General features: G+C 37.9%; 3 protein-coding genes across 3 annotated transcripts in view; all 3 read right to left on the bottom strand.

Annotated features, from left to right (window-relative positions):
• Positions 1-2,392: 2,392 nt before the first annotated feature.
• On the bottom strand, positions 2,393-4,953 carry Smp_210470 (putative tbc1 domain family member; the record flags this gene model as incomplete). The annotated part of the gene is made up of 3 exons (XM_018794071.1): positions 2,393-2,544; positions 3,457-3,558; positions 4,764-4,953. The coding sequence occupies 3 exons, from the start codon at positions 4,951-4,953 to the stop codon at positions 2,393-2,395; spliced, it is 444 nt and encodes a 147-aa protein (XP_018648520.1).
• A 1,052-nt stretch (positions 4,954-6,005) lies between these two features.
• Smp_210460 (putative tbc1 domain family member) lies at positions 6,006-23,042 on the bottom strand (the record flags this gene model as incomplete). Its single annotated transcript, XM_018794070.1, has 6 exons — positions 6,006-6,236; positions 6,275-6,409; positions 6,436-6,584; positions 19,541-19,815; positions 21,524-21,738; positions 22,980-23,042. 6 exons carry the CDS (start codon positions 23,040-23,042, stop codon positions 6,006-6,008), a joined length of 1,068 nt encoding a protein of 355 aa, XP_018648519.1.
• A 151-nt stretch (positions 23,043-23,193) lies between these two features.
• The window catches only part of Smp_057140 (hypothetical protein), a gene marked incomplete at both ends in the record, with an annotated part of 13,545 nt that continues 12,193 nt past the window's right edge, over positions 23,194-24,545 (bottom strand). The window contains one exon of the mRNA XM_018794069.1: positions 23,194-23,286. Within this exon, the coding sequence (XP_018648518.1) occupies positions 23,194-23,286 (93 nt within the window). The remainder of the gene's footprint in view (positions 23,287-24,545) is intronic.

Raw genomic sequence — 24,545 nt, 5'->3', positions numbered from 1 at the left:
AGGCTATATGCGCGTGGCCATGCGAGAACATTTCGGGAGGGAGAGCGGACTCTCCTTACTCTCGGCCGTACCAGGGCATGTTATTTAGATTATCAATCGCCTATCTGTATACAATACACTACTCCGTTGTAACAAGAATTAAAAAGGAGAGAGCAAAGTTCCTTACTTAAAATGGAAACTAGCTTGCAAAGTATTTAAACAATTAAACTTGAAAAAAAAAACACTGAAAAAGCGAAATAATGTAAACAATTTTCACCTTGAGGCACAGTTAACAATATACACATAAGGATGTTAAACGATATACATAGCATATTTGTTGAATGTATTAAATATTTGCTTACTAGTGTTAAAAAAAAACTCTAAATTAATTATAATTAGACAGAAACTCAAACGATAATATGTAAGCAAGATTGAAAATTTTGTAACTTTTAGCTAGGTTCGTAATATAACAATGTAATTAACGATATTCTGATCACAGGAGAAAGAAACGACCGCATATTTAAAAAACAAAACAGTTACTTTGATTCATAAGAACGTTCGTTTAAATTTGAACGGGTGGTTTTACAATAATTGGTCGCTGAGTTAATGTAATGTAAGACATTAAGAAAGAAAAATCATATTTATGAAAATCTCAACGATTGAACTGAAATGAATTTAGTTATATCCACTCTGATAATGAATAATTATCCTAGAGACTTTATGAAAAGAATAAGTGAGGAAGAAAAACTAAAAGACAATAGAAGATAAAACAAAAGAAGTGGTTAACACACCAGTTATCTCACATCACAAAGGAATTTCAGAAGGATCTTAAATAATCATAATTTAAGGATATTCTTCCAAACCAACAATACTCTAAACTGTAAATTAATAAGAGCCAAAAAATTAACACCAAATGAGAAATGATAAAACTGTGTATATAAGATCTAATGCAGTGAATGTGATGCTATATATGTAGGTGAGAAAGAACGGCAACTGCATGTGACGGTAAAGGAACACAAAATTTCTCTGAAGCACATTCCCAAATCCCAAGAAGACATGAGAAAACTAGAAAATAAGTCAGCGACAGAATTAAATCAAATAATGTCTGGGCATGAGATTGATTTCAATGACACAAGATTCCTCCAAAAAGATTTACCTCATACAAAAAAAGATTAACAGATGAAGCCCTACACATATGAGTGAATCCAAACAATATTATGTGGAGAGATGTGATATGCTTGATGCTATTACGAGTTCACCTTACTCGGTAAACGGAACGAAGGTCAAAGATACAGTGACACAACAGGCTATTCTAATCCGTTTTCCCGGCCCCGCTTACTAGAGTGAGAAGTCCAAGTTGGAAGTGGGGAAGATATATTCCGCAAGCAGCTAGAAGCACAAGCAATCGAAACAGGAAGAAATCAGACGTATACATACAGAATAAAATTGTCCTTTGGAAGCGTTACAAAGTAGCATACTAAAAGATACAACGGACCAATAGCGTTTAAGATTTTCCCAAGTGGGAAATACAACATGAAGGTGAAAAGAGCGCTTTTGGCGCGAAAACAGAGAAATTCAAATTTTCAAAATAAAATTACAAAAATAAGTCATTTACCAAAAGAGTTCTGGGGATTTAACATCCCCAACAAGATGGAATACAATCAGCTGTCCCGTGTCGACTAACAATTAAAAAGTAGACCAAAAATCTTTACAGTTTACTTCATTTAATCCATCTCTTACTTGTGAACAATAATGATTACTTTCACATGTCCTAGTCAGTTGGTTTATCTGAATATACGATAAACAAACAGTTTGGTTAACACAATAACACAAATATCTATTTTTTTCTTACCCTCATTTTATGCATGATGTGACATATTTGATTTATATAATCTATTAAATTATCTGATTTCATCAAAAATACCTAACCAGCAGTGATATATAATCAATGAATTTCCTCACATCAGATCTGCATACACATAACAAACAACTGTCATCTTAACTTTTTCATTGTAATTGTATATTCCTTGGAAATGTGTAGAAAGTAGGATATTTTGCCTGAATATCAATTATTTGCAGTCAACGGCCACGTTTGTGTTTTCAGATATTCTGTGGCTTATTGAGATTTAAGGTTCTGGGGGTAGCGACCAAATTTTTTGTCTATTCATGTATTTTACAGGCGTAAATGCGTTCTAACTACCATATTACAATCTGCTCATTAGTAGTTGTGAATATAAGATATTCACTGCTTTAATTGAATGTACTTTCATCCGTGTTAATCTATGGGGAACCTAAAATCCTATAAGTTAAGTAGATAAAGCTATTGATAAAACTCTGTGAGGTATCAAACTCACAAGTTTCAAGTGCTTCGTATTAGAAAATTAGCGACATTAGTAACAATAACACAACAGAATTACAAACCTGGAAGCATGAATTCTCGTGCCAACAATAAACTTAACCATCGAAATGCAAAATGTTCCGGAACAAGTTCTATTTTTTTAAAGTGTTTAGACAGATTATTGTCGAATTTAGATAATAAGTCCGATAAAATTTTCATTTGCCCACCTAAGAAAAATTGAGCAAGTAAACAACAAAACAAGTTTTAGAATTTAAAAAGTAACATAGCTTTTATCTGTTGTAGTCAGACATGCATAAAGATCTATTCTGAAATCTACGGTTGGTAGCAATGTGGTTAAAAACTATCGACAACAGGGTAGACGTAACCTTCTTTTCACCCTTGGCTAAATCTTGGAAAACAAGCATAGGGCTTCTTTTCACGTACGTTACTTGATTTTCTACTAATTTCGACATAATACTCCTTTGTTGATAATAATGTCCAATCCTTTTTCTTCTGTCACTGTACAGCGTTGTTATTTGAGTCGATAACTAAGTGCAACGGGTATTACGTTGTGTTTTATCAGTTTAACTAAAATAAACCATTAATAGACATGGGTAGATAGCGAAAATTTAGCCAATATTCTAACTCGACATACGTCTCCTAATAAACCAGCATTTTAACTTATTAAGGGGCATTACTCTTACAGTATTATACCTGAAGTAAAAGGCTACCATAATTCTTATATGGTTTTAGCTGTAACATACTCAGGAATCGAGAATGGCTTGAGTAACATATTGGTAATTCACTACCTGTATGATAAATGCGTAACTCAACTAAAGGGTATATAAAATGATATAGATATGTAAAATTCGCCTAATGGTTAGCTATTTCACCTGACCTACCCCTTTGAGGTATACTACGTAACTAATTATTGTGATCTACAATGACTAAACCCAAGGTAATTTCATACAGTACTTATTTAGTCAGTCCAAATATGTGACTGACCCACAAGATTATAATAATCATGTATGATGAGAGAAAATATTGGCCAAAACACTAATTATTCTTTTTAAATAAACAGCACATTAAGTCGGGTGCTTTTATGAAGGAGAAATGAATCGAAAACCGTAAATGCTCACCCAGACCAGCTTCATGACTACCATCTAACTTTCGTAAAAAATTGGGATGAATTTCAGTCATAAGGTTATTGAAGCAATAAAATGTATCCATTTCTGCATATTCTGTGTGAAAAGAGTCAAGGTAATAGAATTAAATAGAATTTCGCAACATCAAGAATAGAAATTGTAAAAATCAGGAGTATAAATTATCAATGTATTTTTCGATAGATTAGTCTATAATTTACAAGAAATGTCAGTAAAGACGTACCTCTACTCCTCAGATTAGTACAAACTAATCACGAGCAGAAAGTATTATCCCCTAAAGCTTACTAATGAATAAATTAGATCTAAGCTTAAAGTGTGATTTAGATAATTAAATCTTCGTTGCTTTGTTACAAGATATATTGAAAGATCAACAAAATTTGGGTCCTAAATAAATTTAGAAATCTTTGTTATCTAAATTTTTCTAAAATAACTAGTGTGTTAACGACTTAAGACCAACTATATTCCGACTGTTCATATGACTGATAATCCCATACAAGCAAAATGGCCAGATGCACTAAGATATTCTTTTAAGATTCTGATGAAGATTCCTCTCGAAATAATTACTAAACTCACTGCCATAAATAAGTACAAAAAAGTTATCTGAATGACTTTACAGGTTGGCAAGATGTACGTCGACTCAAGTTGACGCACCACATCATCATAGAGAGATGAAATTGTTATGACAAACACCACAGTAGTACAAATACTAACATTGTCAGAAGTAGTAAAAAATATTAGGCATACAATATATGATTTGAGGGGAAAATATGGGTTACTGAAATAAAAGCTGTAGTTAGTTGAGAGATTCAGAATCTGAGAGAAGATAGAGAATGGATGCATCTGTGCGAATGACAGTGATCCTGAGCCATGTAATACTACGTCTGTAATCATTGGATACGATAATCTAGTCGATATCGATCAGGTATTTCGCACCCACAAACATGATTCCATCTCACTGTCGATGATTTAATCATTGATACCAAGTTTTGAACTGACTAACCTTAGCTTTCTCACAGCCTAATTCTATATCAGTCAGCATCACGCGTCGAAGTAGACAGTGGTTAGTAATTAGTACCAGACGCCTCGACTACCTTAGTTGATGGAGATTCACTACCTCAGCCGATTCGCCATCGCTACCACGCACCCTACCCCTAACTTCTAACAACAATCTTCAGCAAATATATAAATACACAGATTAAACTTGCTTCTCCAGGATTCATCGGGGTCAGTGGCGAAAACATAGTATATCGGTGCAATAATTTCATTCATTCCTTGAACATAACCCTGAGACACATGAGTTTTGTAATATACATATAGAATTCTTTCAATCACTTCCCAATGAGGTTCCTCATGCGGTGAGGTCGAATTCCAATCGCTATTACGGTTCATCTTACTTATTTGTGATTGCGTTACTAAACCAGAAGATAACCGATGGTTTGGTTGGTAAGGAGCGTAAGTAGACAGATGAATCATATTTGTAACACCAGCAAGATTTTTATTCAATGAACGGGACTGAAAAGAAAACAGGTAAAATTGAACGCTTAAAACATATAATGGTAACAATAACACTTTTCAATCAAAAGCAATCCAAAGAAACAATTATAAAATACATCTTTCACTAAAAGTCTACATTATTCAACTATCAAAAATTGAGGGGTATAAGACCTTCTTTCATATGTTCAATAAATTCACAGCGGCTAGGAAGTTGAGTTAGATTACTAGCTAGTTGACTTTTAATACATTGATTACTGAAGTCGGGTTTTAACGTACGAACGTACATCTACTAAAAACTGTAGACAGCCCAACTTTAGTAGTCTTAATAATCATGACTCTGTATTAGAGTAGAATGTGACAATGATAGTTACTCAATGGCTTCTGATAACGGTTGTTCAGATGATGCTAACTGTAATATGAAGTATCTTTGAATTAAACACAACAAAAAATGATGTTTAGTAACATATAGAAAATTTTCAATCAACCAAGCTAATAAAAACAATTAGCCTTCTGACACAAGAGTCTAACATTGATCGGTTCATGATCTCAACGAAAGTTAACAATCTCCACAACCCTATACTGATAATGATATATATACTTGCCAATAAATCTTCTCAATGTTAGTTTCACTTCAATAGACCCCGTTTAACTGTTCAACAATTAGTCAGTCTGCGTAACTACATCTTACGAAGACAATTTCACTTTCCGACATTCAAAAGCTATATTGACCAAATATTCGCAAAACATGTCTTGGCATCTATTTCTAATATATATTATAACCACTACAAAACTTCTTTTACGATATATGCCGTTGAATAAATTGCTGGTGCTTAAAATGTGCATTGTCACAATTATACATTGTCTTATAATGAATCGATTCCAGGGAAACCCTTGAAATAAATCATGTCTTAGCATTACTACACGAAGTAATACTCAGTTGATGAGGTTTCAAACAAGTACCAACGAAGTACAATGCAAATTTGGTAACACAGAGCACGTAGTTTGTAAGTATAACATCTGCTTAGAAAATACTAAGGAAACTTTTTAGGACCATTTACCTGAAGTGCAGAGGTTTCCCCTCTTCTCCGTAATACCCCAACAGGTACTTCCTTTCCAAATAATGACAGACAAGAATACTCTGTGGGACGACGAAAAAAATCGAAATCTGGACATAGTCTCTGACAGTCTTTATTAATCTGAAGTAAAATTTCATTATCGCGAAAAAACGTGATCCAATTTCCATCTGGTTCCAAATTTAATGGCTAGAGAAGTAACAATAATACTAAATGAATACACTTACATGATCAGCAGGCATAGCATCTGCCATACAAGACTCAAATACGAATTCTTTTATATAACCTTCATATTGCCTTCTGTTAAAAGTAATCCGTTCTTGTCGTTTGTCAACATTATAGGGAAGATAATTTAAAAGAAACTGAAAAATGTAAAGGAGTACCTTACCTTCCAAACTTTTGAACGGATCCCATTAGAATCTGGACAACCATCAATAGACAATCTTTTAAGTTCTTCAATATTTACGTTCTCTCCATTTATAATATTTAGCATTTGTTCATGTCTATGGAACAATAAATCAGCATCAATCGTACTACCTAGAGCATTTCGAATTCATTACAGAGAAGTGTTCTAGTAAAATCACTTAATAGCGATTTTAATGAACATTTCCTTGAGTTTTCGAATTTCAAATCTTTCTAAAAACAATAAACATGTGAAAAAAGGTTAAGTGCCATAGAGAGACTGGTACAAATGTGAGTTAGTTTAAATGTCCATTACACATCAGAACAGCGAGATGAAATTCATATAATAGAAAACAAGATAACTGAAATGACTTAGTAGTTATGAGGATGACTGAATACTGAGAATACCGTTCCGGAAGGGATGAAAAGGTACTTATAAGTGTATGATCACGATCATCACACGGACCCCAAACAAATACTTTGCACCTAACCACACAGTTCAAACCAAGTCACTGACAACATAAACTGATGTCACATTATGAATTGGCTTCTGCAAACTTATACAAGCTAGAAGCTAAATATTTATAATCAAGGTACTAGAAATCATGAACGTACTAACAATACTGACAGCAGGACGCGAAATGAGCTTATATTAACAACCTAGTGTTTTTTTGCTTTTCCTATGGCTAATCACCTCAGAAGCCGTCAAAAAAAGGTTCAAAAACCGTTATCGAATAAATTCAGAAACGGATAGCGTATATTTCATTGGATGGTCAATGACAGGAACCTCCTATTTAAACGAGGTACCAGCCCTATCAGAAAACACTTTCATGTACAAGCTGGATTTGGGCAGGAGAACAGCCTCCACAGATTAAAACGAGTCAAACGACTTACTATTGTAATAACGGGTTTAAACCTAATTACTGTTAAACATCAAACCAAAACTAATTAGATATTTAAATAAATTAACAAATGCAATTAGACGAAGTACAGCATGGTGCATCTTTATTATCTACTGTTCATGGAAGCTGGTTGGAATGTGATTAAACAGGAAACATCGACCTAGCGATGAAACAAGCAGTAAAAAAGGTGAAACGACAGAATTCATACGTTTCCTTTGACGAACACGAATCAATAATTCTTCTTTAACTATAAACGGAAAATCTTAGCAAGCACAAAGGGTGATTATAAACAAAAGGTAGAGAGCAGGATCAGACATAAAACCAGCTGCAAACACATTTTCACCAGTTTTATTCAAAAGGCTCTGCAAATAGCATCACCAAAAGCAAACAAGATGAAATAATGGTATACGCTGCATTGTGAAAATCACAGAGCAGATAAAGACGCCGTAAAATTAAGGACAAAAGTATACCGATAATAGTAAGAAACAAAGAGTAACAATATAAGACAGCTTCGTTATGTATTTTAGTACGTAGGTATACTTGCACTACAGGATATCAAGTGTCAACCAGCAAGAGGTTCTCTAGAGCACGGCGAGACTATAACCGATCACTTTTGGGATAACAGGTCTTTGATTTTGGCGCTGATGTCAGTCTGTGATGAAAAACTGTAAATATGATTCCTAACCCTAACCATCAACTGTGCATCATGATCCCTAATCACTAAACTGCTTTAAAATTCGAATTTAGCCCAAGTGACTAAATGGATAACCTCAAGGTCACTTTGGCGTCGCTCGAAGATCGTCCAGAAAGCATAATCTCATCATACGTACTAAGATAAATTAATATGTATAAAATTACGGTTTTCACAACGAACCGAGATCAGACTTATTCCCAAAATGAACTTAGCGGCGAAATAAAACCGATAGGTCTACGAACTGATGAGAACTGATTTGATGACTGACAATTTAGTTAAGAAAACCAATGAAATAACATTAAAGCGTGGATATGAAATAATCATCGTTGAAACTTAGTATTAAAACACACGCTTTAATTTACACGACGGTTCAAACAGAAACAAAATTTTAACGAGTGACTAGAACTTTACGAACAAAAGACAGACGCAAATATTAAACCTGTCTCTAACCTTGACACGCTTTATTTTACACGGGGACAGTTCAAACAGAAATAAATATTATACCCGCCCCAACCTTGACCTAGAGAAATATAAATTAAAAAATGCGCGATGCCTACAAAAAGAAATAAATGCAGTTATTTTTCGGTATATTCATTGGGAGGAATAAGATATCGAATCATATTTTATTCATTATTCTTGATCTTATAAGATGATGCTTTCCCATTCACCATTATTGACAGTGTATCCCATGACAGTGAGACGTGTGAGTTAGTTAGTTGCCACTTGAAATGTAAGGTACAATAGCTGCTGATTTATTTAGTCTATTTCAGTCCAAGCTGTGAGGTAAATGAGGTCCTCCTAAGCAGTTTCGACTCTTGGTCACAAAGTGGTCGATGTCTAATCTGTAAAATCTGCGAACTTGATCGTCAGATAATTCATTCGAGCATAAACTAGTTGATGCGGTTATCACATGTGCCCTAGTTTAGCATGTGAAAGAAGCCACTAGGTACGACCCGGGCTCTGGATCATCCTTATTAAATCTTATAATGGCTAACTATGAGTGTGACATTGCGAACCTGGATTACATGCCAATCCTAGGTAAAAGTAAACATGCAGTTTTAACCTTTGACTTCCATATAACAGTCGATCACTAGCACGCCTCAGCTCAATCCAGACCTAACGTCTGGAAAGCAAACATACAAGGCATCATGCACTCGGCATCGTCAGTAGATTGGACAATAGACCCAGAGTCATCGATCGAAACGGCTTGGGACGTATTCCGAAATTTATACTTAAAAGTTACCGCCCCCCACATCCCTTGGACTACACCTAAGGGGCCGAGAAACTCACCACCGTGGTTCAGTAGGGAGGTTCGCATCCTTCTCCGTAAAAGAAGGAAAATGTGGGACAGATTTAGGTTACTGGGGACTGACGAGGCAAAATCTCAGTATCAAAAGGCTCGAAATACCTGTGCCTCAACCCTCCGTGAGTGCAGAAAGCTGTACGAAGAGAAAATCGTTAGGGAATCCATAGAATGCCCTAAACGCTTGTATTCGTATATAAACCAAAGGACAAAAAGAAGAAATGTTCCTTCACTATGGGGAGACAGTACTGCCTCATCACTAGTGGAGGACGACTTTGACAAAGCTCAAGTATTCTCTAAATACTTTAGCGATGTATACACTATAGAAACACCCTTCTCACCAGTCCATGAAAATCCCCCACACAAGCACTGGACAGCGTAACCATTAAAGAACTCGATGTCTTTGGTCTGCTAGTTAAGCTTGACATAGGTAAATCCACTGGACCCGATGAACTGCATCCTAGGTTACTAAAGGAATTAGCTTACTTTGTTGCGAACCCTTTAAGTGTATGTTTTAATCTATCCGTAACTCAGGGTCGTCTACCAAAAGACTGGAAGAACGCCATAGTAAGTCCAGTCTTCAAAACAGGTACAAAACATAAGCCTGAGAATTACCGACCAATTAGCCTAACTAGTGTGGTTGTTAAAATCTTAGAAAAGATTATTCGGAAGGAGCTGTTTAAGTATCTCGATGAAAACCGGATCCTCTCCGAAAAGCAGCATGGTTTTAGAACGGGTTACTCTTGTCTCACAAACTTATTAGTCGCTCGTGAAAGCTGGTGCGCTCTTAAGGACCAAAAGTTACCTATAGACGTAGCTTACATCGATTTCAGCAAAGCTTTCGACAAAGTTCCTAATGACCGGCTGTTATATAAGCTAGGGAATGTCGGGATTGAAGGCAATCTGTTGATGTGGATAAAAGACTTCCTAGTTGGGCGTCAACAAAGAGTAAGGGTGAACTCCAAGTTGTCTAGCTGGGAAACTGTGTTTAGTGGAGTCCCCAGGGTACAGTTTTGAGGCCAGTGTTATTCCTTCTGTACGTAAATGACCTCCCTCATCTACTATCGTCATCGGTCTTACTCTATGCTGACGATTTCAAGATATGGAGAGCGATACAAAGCAAGGGAGATAGCTTAGAACTTCAAAATGACCTGGAGAGATTATGTGAATGGTCCCAAACCTGGCAATTGCCGATAAACACTTCCAAGTGTATTGTGATGCATATTCGTCATCAAGGTACAGATACATACACGATGAATAACATTGAGCTACCTATTGTTGAGACACACAATGACTTGGGAGTCATTGTTACTCAAGACTTAAAGACTGCTGCACACTGCCGCGCTATTCCGCCAAAGGTTTTAGAACATTATGGTCCACATGTAGGGGTTCTAGTCATATCGACGCTGAAACTTTTTTGACTTTGTATACAGTTTTCGTGCGTCCTAAACTTGAGTACTGCATACAAGCGGCTAGCTCCTGCCTAAAAGAAGACAATGAGCTCTTGGAAAGGGTTCAGAGAACAACAACTAGGCTGATTCCCGGAATAGTGAAGCTCCTGTATGGTACTAGACTGACCAAGCTAAACCTATTCCCGCTGTCATATAGAAGAGTCAGAGGCGACTTGATTACAGTTTTCAAATTGCTTAATGACAAATTTGCACCTGACATGCCCTCATTTTTCTTGTCTTCCAAAACAGGAAATTCACGAGGAAGTGCGAATGAAATTCACGAGGACACTTCAAAAATGTTCACAAGTCCAGAACGAATTACCTGTCAGCTGAATGTCGAATTTCCCACCGCATCATCAACGAATGGAATTCATTACCTCAGTACGTGGTTGAGCCTCCATTCGTCGACTCTTTCAAAAGAAAGTTGGATCAGCTGAGAGACCATCATTGCCAGGACTAACACAGGAGATTAAGCCTCCAGTCCTTTCCAAACTGAAAATGAATGTTCACAAATTTTAATTTAATTTTGACACAGAAGTTTTGTAGTTTTTGCTCTTTATTCAGTAAACATTTCAATTAGATAAATACAGAAATATATTCGTAGACATTCTGTGTTCGCCCTGTCTATCGTCGATTGCTGTAAGCGATGTCATTGTAAAGTACTCTAAACTTCCGAAAAACAGCAATAGATGTTTTATGAAAATATGAATCTCAACACCACCGTTCATTCTCTTCCAGATCATCAAACTGGTTTCTGAATAACATGAGAAGAATCCCAACGAAAGAATATGACGGTTCCAAAGCTTGAATCCTCTTCGCAGCCTAATTTCTGAATAAATATCCGGCGCGATCCCTTAACAGATAGGTAGGAACTCGTTTTTCAGTAGAAAATTTATATTTACTTCCTTATTTTTGACATTTTCCGTATTATCTTGTCAGCATTAGGGTTGACCATCGAATGTTATTCAATGCTCAAACCTCGGGTCAAAAGAAAGTTTCGACTTTAGGAAGGACCGTTTTAAAGGAAATTTTCGTTAGAAACGTTAAATTACAAGTTATCAGATATTAGCGCAGCTGTATGCATACAGAAAGCCCCGAAGTTTTGATAACCTGAAAAACTACTTTTGCACAACACCACTGAAGTCCATTCCAACTTGCGCTAACTTTACGTATTTTGTTAATGATTGTATGCAGTAAGATTTGCACTGACTTAAAACATCTTTCTTTTTTTGCAGCATCGTGGTTACAAATATCGTCAAACGTAACGGACCTACGTGCATATTATAGTGTAGATCATCAACGTTGATGATCCCTGTCGAGTGATTGGGGGAGCTACTCTAGTTAGACGGGAATGGTGTGACCAATAACTAACTTCTAAGTCCGGCATCGTAGTTAGCGCCCAAAGGGATTCATCCCCCCATCATATGAATGTACTATTGTTGCTCTAAGGAGAGTATATAACATAAAGGAATAGATATTAGTTACGGTAGGTACAATAAATACGCGCGCTATTCGAACGGGAAGTTTAGTCCTAACGTGATTTACATTTCTCAAACTTTTGCTGTGTTCTTACGCAACAAAAGTATCATATCCAATCCAAAGAATCTATTCTGAGCTATACGTTCGGTAGATTACTTCTTTTTTGTGTTTCACTCAAATTAATAGTGAACTGTGGTTTTGCCTCAGCTCACTATCGGTTTTTTTATAGTTTTCACGTAAAGGCTAGCTTTAGCTTATCGTTAACTGTTTTTATACATTTTTGATAGTTTTTGTTTACTGTGTGTTTTTTTTATCGGTCCTAAATTTACTGCTTATATTTTTAAGACAGTCTAAATCACTAGCCATGAAAAATTCATGCAAGAGACCTGGTTGCCGTTTTGCCGTTACATCTGGCATGCAATGTGACAACTGTAAAGGTTGGTTCCATGAAGCATGTACAGATCTAACAGCAGCAGCCTATAGCAGACTCAGCAAGTCTGATCGTAGGTGGGTATGTGTTACCTGCAACACCGATACGGTAGTTATGTTGGGTACTATCATTACTTTACTGACAGGTCTGAGAGATAAGTTGTCTAAGAATTCGGTAAATGATATCATCATGACGGGTAACAAAGCTGGAACGCATAGGGCAATTAAGAAAAAGGATACTGACAGGTCGGATATCGACGGTGCTGTTAACAGCACGAGTGATGATGTGTTGAAACTCAGCACCATCCTAACATCGACTGTCATCGACTCCCTCAGTAAACTTGGGTCCCCCGGGGAACGGTCCTTGAATGAGAGTGGTTCCTAAAAATCCTGTAGGTGGATGGACTCACGTTAACAGGAGTAATAAAGCCCAAGCGTCCCCTCCGAAACTGAACGTCCCAAGTATCGTGCGTAAATCAATTGATGCTTTGGCCGCACAGTCTACACCCAAGACTGTCCTCCCGGTCATCACTGAGCCCAGGAATCGAAAACGCGCCTCGACATCCAAACAACAAGATACCAAACCTAGACGCCTTGGAAAACCTGGGAAATCAATTGCGGTTCGTGACGACTCTGTCATAATCATGAACCTTATTGACAACCCCGACCTTCCTCTCAGTTTGCAGGACAAAAACGACAGGATGCTCTGGGGAGAATTAATCAAGAGGCTGGAACTCCCTAGAACAGAGCCTTTGACCGTCACACGGCTCACTCGGGGGAAGGACTCTAACCACCTAAACCACCCGAGGCTGCTTCGTGTTACACTTAAGAATGCCTCCGACGTAGAGGACGTCCTGCTAGCCAGTCACTTACTGAGGTCCGATGGGAACGTAAGAATACTGCCCGACATACCGTATTCTGAACGAAATCTCATCCGGAACATCCCTAAGGAATCTCGTGAGGCGTTCTTCCGTGGACGAAATATCATTGTGCAAGGTGTGCCGGAAAATACGGACCCAGCTCAAGCAAACTCTGATATTCGGGAATGGAAATTCATCAAGCATTCCTTAAAACTCAAGAACATATTGACCCAACAGGTAATGAGACTGGCCAAGAGAGACGGAGACTCTAGGCCCCGGCTGCTGAAGATAACCTTCCCCTCCTCCCACATGGCGGCTGCAACTCTGGAAGCATTTCGTGCCAATAGACGTCGGTTGCCAACTGGCATCCATATGCATCCGGATAGGCCCCACGACAGCAGGATCAAGCACAAACGAAAGCTGGAGCTGACAATTCCACTCGTGGACTGTCTTGATAATAAAAAAAACGTGTAAAGGACAGGGACTACCAACTCGGTAAACATCGTATAGGTAGGCTACCTGTCCACTCACACACGGCTCATATAGACAAACAAGAAGAGGCTCACGCGTTCCAAATTGAAAGCATAAACTGCCTATACACGAACGCCGCGAGCTTGCCAAACAAAATGGATGAGCTACGTGAACTTAGCAACGCTAATGATGCCCATCTGATAGGAATATCCGAAACTTGGATAACGTCTCAGTTTACGGACCAAGAGTTAGCAATAACTGGGATGTCTTTATTTCGCAACGACAGAAAAACAGGAATGGGGGGTGGGGTAGCACTATACGTACGGTCATGCCTGGATGCGCACCAACTTCACAATCAAGAGTTTCACAATCTTGACGAGTCAGTATGGTGCTCAGTAAGATTATCTACCACCTCGAGGTGCCTAGTTGGGGTCGTTTACAGGAAGCCCACTGCCGACATCGAATATGACAAACGTCTGCTGGAAGGATTAACTCGCTCTACGCGTCTTGGATTCTCTCATATCCTGATTCTAGGGGATTTCAATCTCCCTAGAATCAACTTCGTGGAACATACATACATTGGTGGTGCCAACTCTACTGAAGCTCTGTTCTTCAACCTTATCGGCGACCTGGGATTATTTGAAAATGTGAAGTCGGCAACCCGTTGGAGAAACAGTCAGACGCCGTCACGCTTAGACTGGGTATTCACAAACGAAGAATTCCTAGTTGACGACCTCTCAATCCTGGCTCCCCTGGGCAAAAGTGATCACGCCGTCTTATCATTCAGCTTTGTCAGCAAGACGGAGCTACGATATCCTACTAGCAACAAGCGCTGGAACTTCAAACGGTTGAATGTGTTAGCTTTACAGGACTATCTTCAACAGGTGGATTGGAATGTTCGCCCTGAAATTGAAGTGGATGCTCATTGGGATTTTTTACTGCACACGATCTTATGTGCTACTGAGCATTCAGTTCCTAAAATGGTCCCAAAAAGCTACAAGCAACCTGCAATCATCAAGAACCGCACTCGTCGTTTGCTAAGCCGCAAAAGGCACTGTTGGGCTGAATATAAACGAACGGATAACAACGGCGCGTACAGGCAATACAAACATATGAGGAACACATGCACAAAGGCAATAAGAGAAGACAGGCTTCAGTTCCAGACCAAGCTTATCGATAGATTCGTCTCCAATCCGAAAAGCTTGTTCAGTTATGCAGCTTCTCTTCGACAAGGCAAAACTGGAGTTTCCCAACTGCTTGGTCCTAATGGCCCGACCAACAACGACAGTGATGCCGCTAACCTTTTGGCTGAACATTACTCCCGGACATTCCAACTGACCCACATCAACCATACTGACGAAAGCTTCACCTGCACCTGTACAGGACTTTCCGAAGTGGACCTGAGTGCTGACTTGGTGCTCCGTAAACTGCAGAACCTAAAAAAAGACACTTCTCCTGGTCCGGACATGGTTCATTCCGCCGTATTGAGGGAAGCAGCTTCAATCCTGGCGACACCACTTAGCGTGATGTTTGCACACTCACTAAGCAGAGGCAAACTACCGGAAATATGGAAGCTGGCCCACATCACACCAATTTTCAAAGGAGGTCGACGCAGTGAACCCTCAAGCTACCGACCAGTGGCCCTTCTCTCCATACCTTCAAAAATTATGGAATCCCTAGTATTCGACGGCATACTAGAACACTTATCATCCTCAAAGTTCTTCTCGCCTCAACAGCATGGTTTCAGAAAAGGTCATTCTTGTACGACCAACCTGCTGACTGCGGTGGATAAATGGACAACCATCCTTGATCGCAAGGGGAAGGTTGACGTCATTTACCTGGACTTCTCAAAAGCTTTTGATAGGGTCAACCATGCATGTCTTATCAAGAAGCTTGGACGATTGGGTATAAAACCCCCTTTAATTGACTGGATCACTTCATACCTAGAAAACCGACATTTTAAGGTCAGGGTTAACTTCACTCTCTCTCAGGCTATGGAATGTCCTAGTGGGGTCCCCCAGGGTTCAATACTAGGACCTCTTCTCTTCTTGATTTATATTAACGATCTTCCTCAACAAGTTTCATCTGATTTATTGCTTTTTGCTGATGATGTGAAACTTTGGAGAGAGATACGTACTCACAATGATATACTAGTTCTGCAGGAGGATCTGACTCGACTTCAAAGTTGGGCAGACGACAACGGACTTACCTTCAACACTTCAAAGTGCAAGGTAGTCCATCTGAGACATGTTGCAGACTATAGTTATAACTTAGGTAACTCACCTCTAGAAGTTTCCCAAGTTGAAAAAGATTTAGGAGTGTTGGTACCCCACGACCTGAAATTGTATGCGAACTGTGACAAAAACGCCTCTCAAGCAAACCTTGCACTGTTAACATTGAAGCGCATTTTTGGCCAGTTTGACGGTAGAACCTTCCACATAATCTTCAACAGTTTTATTCGTCCCCACTTAGAGTACGGAAACATAGTATTTCCTCCCTCCCTCCAAAAGGATAAGGTCACTCTGGAACGTATACAACGTCGAGCCACGAAATCAGTTCGGGGTCTCAAATTCAAACCTTAGTGACAATTCACTGAATAGAGGAGAAATGTGGATCAAAATCATAAAAAGACCTGATACAACCTTCACAAGGACATTCTTTTCCTTATTTTAACTACCTAACTGATGTTACATGACAGCATTCGAGAACGGAAATGGCAGGATCTACCTTTGCCATGACTGCTCCAATGAACATACATTCGAGAACTAAGTGGCTCTTATATACTGACGCATTTTTTGTGTCTAAACCATATAATACTGTGTAAAAGTTTACCAATCGATTCAGATACAACATTGATTGGAACAGTGTCGAGTACACTTCTCGTCAACCATGGCTAAAACCACATTATGATGATTGTTAATAACACAAGCCTAGACAACTCCTGGAAATCAGTAACTACATTTCAAACAGCATTTAAATCTGAAGTTACGCAGTCCTGGAACTCTTAAGTTTTGTTATTAATAAGCCTTGTGTCTAAGTGATGTTTTATCGACCAAAAGTATTGTTTCGTCTGATGTCTTGTTTATGATTTATTCCTTTCTCTCTTACCAATAATAAGATCACTAAGTAAATCAGCCCCCAAATGTACACAACTCATGGAACGTGGTCATATAACTTCTAAGTATCGTCAAAATTCGCTCGACTGAACCATCATTGTCTTCTATTTACTTATTTCTGTCCTCATTCAAGGACGCTAGGCATCATTTTTTCTGAACGAATTTTGTATTGGTTACGTGTTTATTAAGGAGAAAAGACAGGGTAATGCTATATACAAAAAAACAGTGTATAGGTAACTTCCAGGAACTATTTATAGACTGTTATTACACAAATATCTTTACTGTATAACTTGTATTTCTTTTGTCATAAGCTATCATTTGACATTGTTATATCCCGATAACAATAGTGAATGGTAACTTAGGGATCCATTTATGTACCAATATTATGCATATAATTTTTGTCGTATAATTGCTAGATAACTAAATTATTCATGTTCGTGTCCCCCTTATTATAAGCTTTGTTTTGACCTTTAAACTGTTATTATACGATTTACCATTCTTGATTTATCCCTATTCTATTAATTGCTGCCTCCCACATTCGGCCAAATCTTGTATAAGTGTTATTTTCTATTTTATGTTACGATGTGGTCAGTTTGATTGGTATATAAACACAGTATGTTTGAAATATAATGATTCATACCGCAGAAGTTGTTCTGGACTTAACTGGCTGGGCTAGGCAGAAGCAGGACCGATAGTACTCTAGACTGCTCGTACGGGTTTCGTGTGTCACTGGTCCGATCGATAATTCGCTACTCTCTGATTGGCGGTCTTACCACGTTATACATTAACTGGGCGTCCACAAGTTATAACAGACATATTGACTAATGTCGTACGATTTACTATTCTTAAGATATTCCCCAATTCATCAGTTACAGTCTCTCACAATTACAACCACTTCTCAACTTGATTCTGCATAATTGTCATTTTTTAATTCATAGTATGATGTGGTCTGGTTTGCCTGTACATAAACTTTGTGTGTCTGAAATATATTGTTCATACCGTGGAGGCTGAGATCGCTTTCTGTACTCAACGGACAGTGCTGGGCGAGAAGGACCAATAGGAGTTCAGAGTTGACAGAAGTCTGCTAGTGCTGTTTTGACGTGTCATTGGTTTAGCAAAAGAACAGGGTCATGTAAGTCGGTGTTCGGATCGGCGATTTTGTCACGTGATAATTAACAGGACAAAAGTCATAACAGAATTTACATATTCAAACACTTGTTTGACAAAATGGTGTATGATAGACCAACCAGATTGTGTTTGGTTGGTAATATATCGTTTAAGTACGTTGGCTCATCAAACGGATCCGACTGTTAGATTAACCTGTGTATTCATGAATTCCATAGGATTGATAGGATGTAGCATTAGTGAGACATCTTATCCTATAAATCAGTCAGACTGCAACGGATTTACACAGATCTAAATTATGAATATGGTATGGAGGATGAGTTGGTTTGAGGGTACTTGTACACGTGTTACGTGTTATTGGATTATCTTCGAAACCGTCATTCCTCACTTTGTAGTGAATGTTAGTTGTTCAGTCAATCTGTGTAACGTGTACGTGTGTCGTTGACACTTTATCAAAATCACTTGAATTGCATCTTAACTGTTTTCGTTCATGTAAGATAACTTAAAGTCTAGTTTAATAAGGACCTCTCGTACGGGTCAACACGTCATTGGTTTGACACAGTACTAAGATTGTATAAATCGTGTTCTGATTGGCGAACTTATGGCGTGATAATTGACAGGTCACAAGTCATAACAGCTGGTAGCGAATTATTCCCAAGGGATGGTCTTTGTTATATGTGATACCCAATACTTCTAACGAAAGATCTCTGGATAAAAGGTAACTAACGGCTAACTTAAGACTCGAAAGGAGTGTTGGGAATGAGCCTGTTTTTTCATAAGAGAAAAAACAAAAAGGAGAAAGTTCCAAAACCTGTACAATGCATCAAAGAAAGATCAACTCATTAACTAATAAAAGACCCAGTTTCGTAGATGAAATTAATATACTCTTAATTCTACGCACATATGAGATAATTTCGGCGTGAAAGTGCTGGGTGATATTTGTCATATACTGTTAAATGAGACGAAGATTAAAAAATTGAACTTTTAGAAATGAAAGGTGGAAGAAATTATTTAATTACTTGACCATAATGGTTAAATAGTTATAAACCAATGTGGTTAAATCTTCATCAAATATAAGATATTCAACAAATAATCTACTGTAAACCAATACAGTGAAGTGCACAAATATGACAGCCGAAACCACAAAATTAACCAAAGTAACTAGGTATAACTAATAACCTATGATTACAAATGATTTGAAGTGCAGTTGACAACATAACTTAATTATAAGTAAGCGATAGAAGAAACAGTAAAAACTAACGAATAGTCATAAAAGCACGACCTTCGCGACTCACAAAAGGCGCTAAAGTGTCTAAGCCACGACACTCCACAGGACTGTGAAGTCGGATGGCACGCAGATGTGTGTCGCGACCATTCTGATGGTTAGCTGAAATGGCAATCTGTAAAAGGAAGGTCCGTAACGGAGATCCATCAGGCCAGTTTAGTGGAATCACTGACCACCCAGTAGGTTCCTGTAGTTCGACCTCTAGAAGTTCGATAAGATCGTGTATAGTATTCCCAACTCGTATGGCCAACCTGAAAAACAAAATTAAAAAATCGACAATGTAGTTTGTAATAGTAAGATTCATTATTATATCTTATCAAGAGTAACAATAAGATAAATGTAAAAACGTAGCATAAAGTTTGACGATAAACAACTGACGGCATACATACTTCTTACGTCGACAGAAATAAATGGCATACACCACATATTGACTATGGTAAGGAAGATATCAAGATCGAAGTAATGCTACGTTGACAAAAGCTACCTCAAGCGGAACAAACGTCCTGAGCTCTGATAGAATAATGATCATATGCTCACTAGTGACTGCCTTCGACAGGTAAATCCAGGAGTTCTAGTGAGAAGCAGTGACCAGTGGAGTTCAAACTACGTCTGTTGTGAGATAGGAACTCACTGAAGACAATTGGTGAACGATTGCTCAACTTCGTGGATTGGTTGGAATTACACATAAACACCATCGGCTAAGTGATCTGGCGCGAGACTGGTAGATCCTGGGTTCGAATCTCGCGAAGCGAGGTCGTAGATGCGCACTGCTGAGGAGTCCCACAATAGGACGAAATGGCCGTCCAGTGCTTCCAGGTTTTCCATGGCGGTCTAGCTTCAATTGACTCTCGCTTTCAACTATGAAAATACTAAATCTCCACAAAAACCCCTTCTGAGAAGAATATAAGACATGTATGTTCCCTTTTATTCATAGTTTGCTAGCTGAATCGAATATCTAATGCATCACGGTTTTAGTTTCCACCAGGGTTCTGACAAACTAATTATAGTCTATCACCCCAAAGCCGAGCTAGAGTTAATACGAACAACCTAAATTGACATGTAGATATATCTATCTGAAGATTTCTAAATACCCAGATATTGATATCTGTATGTAAGTAATCTAAAGTCCTGGTTGAATACATTGTTTACAAACTGTTGAGACAGAATATAATTCATCTAGTGTTATTGCATGCACAAAATCCGGTAGCCAATTAATCCCCTGATAAATTGTTAAGAAGGCATTTGAGTATGATATAGGCTCAAACATTTATTTTTATCTTTAGATTTCTCTGATAATTTTGGTGACGTATAGAAAATATCTACTACATTCACTAAATTATTTATTGTTATGAATTATAATGCTCACAACTAATATTATGAACACGTACATTCACAAAAAAAGACTGTGTGAGATCATATTTTACTTTAAACACTGACCGCCCCCAAATGCCCTGGTACGGCCGAGAGTGGGGAAAGTCCGCTCTCCCTCTCCAAATGCTCCCACATGGCCACGCGTATAAAGCCTCTGCCAGGGAAGTCCTACTCACTGCCTTCTCGTGCCACGGGTGTTGTTTACGAAATTGAGAGGACGAAAAGCAAATGTCCGGCGCTGTAACCGGGTTGGTGGACACGGCGAGTCCACCTAGGGGAGTTGGAAAACCCTGATTCCAAACCAATGGTGCACATGGGTCCCAGTATCCCGAAGCAATCGTTGGTCGCCGGCTACCATGGAACTGGATCTCCTCACGATGCTCCACTGCCTTGTGATGAGACTTTTAGGTCAAAGGCTCCGGGTGTGGCCACCTAAGGAAACTACCTGCTTCGGCTTGGGCACCTGGGCAGTATCATAGCCCTCACACAAATCAAATGAGATTTGTGTGGCGCATATTTATCTGATGCTTCCTTGCACCAATATTTTTGTGTTCAAATAAATAATAATAATACTAATTAAACACTGACCTACTAGGTGTATAACTTTCATCAACTTTATAATCAGTGTATAAACATAATTTTGAAAGAATCATTTTTCGGGGAAATTGGATATTAACACAATGTGGTTGTGGGCCATCTGATTGCCAAAATGTATCAGTAGATTCACTCAGCAATTGGTCGATACCATGACCTGGTTTACATGAAGAAAGGCTCCAAACAGCATGATCACATACATCGCGAACCTTGTGAAATTGAGAAATAATTTTACGAATGAGCTACTGATAATCAAAATAAAGTATATGTGGCTGAGAGCAAACAGTGCATAATTATTTGGCAGTGACTAAGCAATAGTTAAAAGTATAACGAAAGGTAATAGGTACCATGTAAGCTTACAATGAATAGAATATAGAAATACAATAATACAGTTATCTACCGATTATAAAAAACACTACATCGTTGAACAATTAGTTGAGTAGAACTCATCGTTATACATCAACTTCCTTGACTATGATAAGGCATTCGATAATGTGGATAGGAGAACCTTATGGAAACTCCTTCGACACGGAATAAAATGGACAGGTTACATACAAATCGACGATTCAGACTTCGTAGATGACCTAGCTCTTCTATCCTATTCACATGAAAAAATGCAGATGGAAAGAGACAGTACAGCATCGGTCTGTGCATCAGTAGGCCTCAACATACATAAGGTACGAAGCAAGATCCTGAAATGCAACACAGTGAGCACCAACCCAACCACACTTGATGGAAAAGCTCTGTGAAATGTGGAATCTTTCACGTACCTAGATACCATCATAGATAAACAAGGAAGATCTGATGCAGACATAAAGGTATGGATCAACAAAGCAAGGACACCATTCCTATAATCGAAGAACATATAGAACTCAAAACAACTATCGAACAAAATCAAACTCATGATCTTCAATGAGAACATCATGACAGTTCTATTGTACGTAGTCGAAACTTGGGAACTACTACAAGCATCATCGAAATGGTACAAGTATTTATAAACAATTGTCTACACAAGATACTGAATGTCCGTTGACGAGATACCATCAGCAACAACCTACTGTGGGAGAGAACAAATCAACTTCCAACTGAAGAGAAAATTAAGAAAAGACGTTAGAGGTGAACAGGGTATACAATACGAAAATCACCAAACTGTATCACGAGGCAAGCGCTAACTTGGAATTATGAAGGGAAACGGAAAAGAGGAGACCTAAGGAACACATTACATCGGGAATCAGAGCCCAACATTAAAGGAACGAACAGCGATTGAAAACAACTTGAAAGGGGAGCCCAGGATAGAGTTGGTTGGAGAATCCTGATAGGCAGACTATGTTCCACGAGGAGTATGTAACTAAATATCGGTTACCCAAATTCTTATTTACTTCTCTTAATCCATTAAGTGCAACGTATACAAATGAAGTTAGGTTAGTTAACAAGGAAGAAAAATACTCACCTTTCCATCGCGTTCATCTTTTGTCACATCGAAATTGGATATGGCTTTAAGCTTAAAAGGCATTCATAAATTCTAGAAGATGAAACATATAAAGTGTTCACGTAACTGTAAGATTAAAACACGAATAGACAATAAAACCAGCTACGAAATAATATTATATTTTACAATAACTTTAATACTTTAGATACAAAATGACATTAACAACGCAATAACTTTATTTAGATCTCGTTGTAATAGCTCCGACTACAGAATCACTTCCAGATGAATGACGACATTTACGGGGCAGTGGACTAGAAGGAGACAAACCCTGAAAAAAGAGATATAAACAGAAATATAGGGCCTTATAAACAAAAGAAAACACATGGTTTAAAAATATGATTAAAAAGAGTTATTTCATACATAAGTTATAGGAATACTCTGTAAGATTTGTAAGAACAGTTTCACAAAAATTGGACATCACGTATACGGAAGGTACCAGGTGAGAAATTATGTTAGAATGACTCATACTCTCATTATATACAACATCAACACAAACGTAATTAAAACAATTATATGAACGAAGAATATTCTTTTCAATAATTTCTCATCAGGTTCTACAATTATAAATTAATAATCCATAAAAGAAGATTGGCCAAGTTTAAGGCAGAGTACATCAATTTAAGAAACTGTAATATGTGAATCAAGGATTGTTTGTCATATAAAATAAGATCGAATCGTTAATGTTTTTGGGATGACTAATATGAAGTGTTAACTTGAATCAGTTTATAGGTGAATTAAAATCGTAAGATAAATTATCAGAATATATATAGTTGACATGGGGGTGAGAGCTACAAAAATGGGATTACAAATCGGAAATTACGTAATATGTAGAATTATATAAATTAGGTCAGATATAGTAGATAGGGGGTGGATGATAAATAAATTTCTATAAAAGGTTAGCAGGTGTGATAATAATAATAATAAAGATAATAATAAGAATAAGAATAATGACTGATAAGATGTGTAGATAAACTAAGTTTAAGATATAGAAATGAACATTAATCAAATTAATGTCACCTTATTACAAAATTGATTATTAACAAGTTGACCCTGAAGTTGGCCAGGGTAAAAGGAGTGGCTGTACATATTTCTTTTGGATGCAGAGCTCTGGCTTTTTGATCCGAATAGCAATTGCCTCAGCCGTCTGCAGGATTCTCTGTCTGACAGAATTAGGTAGACTGCTATTTACACGATATATTACTGTGAAAGATTGCTCAATGTCGGCTCTATGTCCCGTCTGAACTAAATGGGCTAAAACAGAGCTGTTAACCGTTCTGACTACACCTTTGCTTAACCACACTGGAAGGTGTTCACGAGCCCGAGTATACAAATTCCTAGAACATCTGCCTATATAACTTGCTCCACAGGAGCAGTTGAATTGATAGATACAGAAAGAAGTGGCTAGTCTAGGCAATTTATCTTTCAATGTCGGCGTGATCATTGGGCGTGTGGAAAACATTAGTTGTAGTTTACCTGCATTAAAAGTCCTTTCGATTGATCTTCGTAGTTTCAATCTTACCATTTCAC

Source organism: Schistosoma mansoni, chromosome 1 (assembly GCF_000237925.1).
Source record: "Schistosoma mansoni strain Puerto Rico chromosome 1, complete genome".
Taxonomy (NCBI): Eukaryota; Metazoa; Platyhelminthes; class Trematoda; order Strigeidida; family Schistosomatidae; genus Schistosoma; species Schistosoma mansoni.
This window is presented reverse-complemented; position numbering and strand designations above follow the sequence as displayed.